Source organism: Sinocyclocheilus rhinocerous, unplaced genomic scaffold (genome assembly GCF_001515625.1).
Source record: "Sinocyclocheilus rhinocerous isolate Xijiao unplaced genomic scaffold, SAMN03320098_v1.1 scaffold1475, whole genome shotgun sequence".
Lineage (NCBI taxonomy): Eukaryota > Metazoa > Chordata > Actinopteri > Cypriniformes > Cyprinidae > Sinocyclocheilus > Sinocyclocheilus rhinocerous.
The window spans coordinates 76,999-80,965 of NW_015657965.1; the positions used below are offsets into that span (position 1 = coordinate 76,999).

Consider the following 3,967-nt stretch of genomic DNA (forward strand, 5'->3'; position numbering starts at 1 on the left):
GCTTGTAACACTCCAAAGAGAAAGGAAAAATTGAAATCGCAACATATGACCCCTTTAAAGTCCCCATGAAATCAAAATTTAAGTTTTTTGGGTGTTAGTATCAATATGTTAGTCTTAAGGTTATCTATAAGGCAGTGTGCTCCAAAACAGTGACAAAATTCGCATTTAGAAGATAGAAGCATTGAAAGCTTGCAGTTCGTCACTTCCGCCACGTCAAATCATACTTATGCTTCTCATCAAACTTTCTGTCCAATCAAATGCTCTCTAGAATCCGAAGCGGCCGCCCCTACACTATAAAATAGACGCTGAAGCCGCGGCTGAAATCTGTCACTTGTCCACAGAATTAGTATTTTCTGTACAGTGAATGGCACGTAGTGCACTATATAGGGGACAGGGAACGATTCAGACAGTGTAACTATGCTTTCCATTGAGGAAAAAAAGAAGTCTGGTTTCGCGCTGTGTCACGCTAACCATCGCACCGCACACACACTCTGCTCCGGTCCAGAGACACGATAGCACGGAGCGGATCACATGCGCGAGTTGGCGCAGACCACAAAATGTATCGGAGCTATTTGAATTCTACACAGAATGCTAGATTTTTTAGCAATATGGATGAGATTGTGGCTGGCATACCCTGTCAAATGCGGCTTTACGGAGCTCAACGGCTCTGAACGGCTCTAGCCCAAGCTGTGATATAAACGAACGCTATTGGCTATTTTAAAAAGGGGCGGGGCTGCTTGATATGTTCCGCCCTGTCTTCCTGTTTCAGTTAAAATGACGTCAACACATAGAGTAACGCTGCGTGTTTCTAACCATTTCAGGGGACCTTTAAAATAAATAAATAAAACATGACATTTTAACTACAGCCACCAGATGGCTCTAGAGCATTACTCAATGGCTCATTTGCCATTTTCACATAGGTATAGATATTTTTTATTTTTTTAGAAGAGGTTTTTCTATTAGATTAATGTTAAGAGACTACAGAATCATTATTGTAATAATATAAAATGACTCTTTGTGAAAGTTTAGCATTTTTTGTACTGAAATATAATTTGTTGTAATTATGACACGATTGCAGTCAAACCTGCATGTGGTGTTATATGTGTGTGTGTGTGTGTGTGTTTGCATTTATTCTCCATCGTGGATGTGCTGTGGTGTCCCTCCATCATTTCTGTGTGTGTTCTGAATTGTAGCTGATTTTGATTTGTCAAATTATGTAAGAGAGAGCCACTCATGTCATGTCAGTTTTTCATTTCTTATGAGTGGGTTTTATGGGTTTGGGGGGCGTTGGGGGGTTGTGTGTGTTTTTCCTCCATCGTGGGTGTGCTGTGGTGTCACCTCTTCAGTTTTTGTGTGTTGTCTGCATTGTAACTGACATTTTTGACAAATTATGTAACCAAAAAAAATCTATATTTCTAAAATCTTCAATTGATGTCTATGGGTGATTTTTGGGGGGTGGGGGTGTGTGTGTAATCGAGTAATCATTCTTCAGTGTGAACGTGTGGAAGGAGTGCCACTTCATTTTCGTGTATTTTGTGGTCCGCATTGTGGTGGATGTAGTGATTTTATTTGACAAATTAAAAAGAAAAGTATTGATTTTTTCGTTCCCCATTCATTTAAATGTGGGGTCTCCAGAGACCCCAAACATGATGAGTGTGACTTTTTTCCACACTAACATACAACCAGATATCAATCCAGTTTATTTTTTTTTATTTGTAGAGCTACCAAGTGTTGACAACCATAAGTCTCATGACATTTAGATACAGCAAACATCATTGGGGGTCAAAAAGACCCCAAACAGTGCACAGGGGTTAAGGTCAGGACTCATGTATTTTCTTCTTTTTCCACCATCCTTTAGTGAATTTACTTCTGTGCTTTTGGTCATTGTCTTGTCTTGTTGGCTCACCAAACAAAGTTTGAAGTCACAAACTGCTGTCCTGACATTCTCCTGTAAATGTCTTGAAACACTTTTGAACTCAACAGCATCCTTGCTCAGTGTTTTTCTGATCTTGGACACATGAACAGAGACTTTCACAGTCTGAGAGTTTTCTGGAGGTCTCTAGCTGTTATTCTTGGGTTCCCTGTCACCTCGTTCAGAAACCTGTTGTGCTCTCACTGTGATCTTTGCTGGAGACCCGCTGCGAGGGAGAGCAGCAACAGCCCAGAATTTTCTACATTTGTAGACAGGACACCTCAGCGTGGACTGATGTGAACACCCAGGTCTTTAGCATTTTCAAGCTTTGTGCATCTCTCTAATGTGTTGTGAGGTCCTATGAAAGCTTAAGAGATTGAAGCATGGTTCACACTAACCGATCTTTCTTGTGAGGAACAGATTTGCAGTAACCAGGCTTTGTGTGCCTTTATTTAAAGAGAACAGCATCTTTGCAACCCACAATTTCAATCTCATCTACTTTTTTGACTCCAATTAGCTTTTGGAGAAGTTGTAATAGAGATTGTGTCTTACCTATAACAGCCTGCCCTATGAGTCATTACTCAGTGTCTTCAATAATATTCTGACAAGTACAGTTGTGTCTGTGTTATTAGTCCTGTCAGATTGTGTTTGTCTATAACTGTGACTTAGATGAAGATCAGACCACATTTTATGAGTAATTAATGCAGAAATATATTCACAAACTTATTCCTGCCAATGCATTAACAAACAAATCTCACATCAAACACATGCTGATTCAGTCACTGCTGTAAAGCTTTTGAGAACAGACCTTCTTTAAAAATATGACATTGAGTATAAAACATAACTAATCCATTAAGTGTCATGTAAGCAGGTATGGTGTAATTTTCAGATTAATTAAAATATTCTGTAATTATTAGAAACACTTACCCTCAGAAACACCCCAGAAGACAAAAGCAAAGAACATGATTATATTTGGACAGACGACTAGAAACAGATGAAGATGGAGGACTGAATCTAGAAGGAAAACATAGAAAATAACTTAAGATTAATTAAATGAGCAAATTAAGTTTGAATTAAATATTTAATAACATTTACATTTATTCATTTAGTAGACTCTCTGCAACAAAGTGATTCACTCTTTTTCAAACGTTAATTACTAAAAGCCCTAAATGAACTTTAATGCAGCCAAAGAGAATATTCAGTCTACATCTGTCAACATTTCACTGGCATTTGCAAAGACAAACACACACAGACAGACACAAATGACACAAACCAGCCAAAAGGTATTTTACTCTCTTTGTCCAACCTCTGATGGTCTACAACTCAAACTAGTTCTCATAAAGATAGTTGTGCAAGTGCACGCACACACACACACACATACACACACACACAGAGGTACATATATACAAACAACTGACACATGATGAAGCGGTACAAAGTCACAGCGGACACATTTTTGATTTGCGACATGCATGCATGTACTAATGTCAGATCACTGCAACCCACACATACACATAGACAGATATCAGACATGAGTGACTTTGAGAGGGATCAATCCATGCAGAGTTTTGCAAAGTTTGCTACTTCAGTATTTGTAGATTATCCATTCATATGATTCTATAGTATACTGGAAAACAATGATTATTGGCAAAATCATTCAATGTATGTAATGAGTCAATATTTACAGTGTTGACCCTTGTTCTTCATAACCTCTGCAGTTCGCTCTGGCATGCTGGATATTAGCTTCTGGGCCAAATCCTGACTGATGGCGATCCATTCTTGCCTTATTAGTTCTCAGAGTTGATCACAATTTGTGGGCTTCTGCTTGTCCACTCGCCTTTTGAGGACTGACCAAAGGTTCTCTATGGGATTGAGATCCGGGGAGCTGCCTGGCCACGGGTCCAACATTTCAATGTAATGATCTTCGAGCCACTTCTTTATCATCTTGCTTTGGCTCCATCATGCTGGAAAATGCACGGATCATCACCAAATTGCTCATGGATTGTTGGAAGAGTTGGAAGAAGCAGGACATTTTGATACCATTCTTTATTCATG

At 39.1% G+C, this 3,967-nt stretch overlaps 1 protein-coding gene across 1 annotated transcript in view; it reads right to left on the reverse strand.

Annotated features, from left to right (window-relative positions):
* Positions 1-3,967, reverse strand: part of LOC107721796 (protein turtle-like) — a 28,926-nt gene that overhangs the window by 5,729 nt on the left and 19,230 nt on the right. The window contains exon 9 of the mRNA XM_016529961.1: positions 2,840-2,926. Coding sequence (XP_016385447.1) covers positions 2,840-2,926 — 87 coding nt within the window. The remainder of the gene's footprint in view (positions 1-2,839; positions 2,927-3,967) is intronic.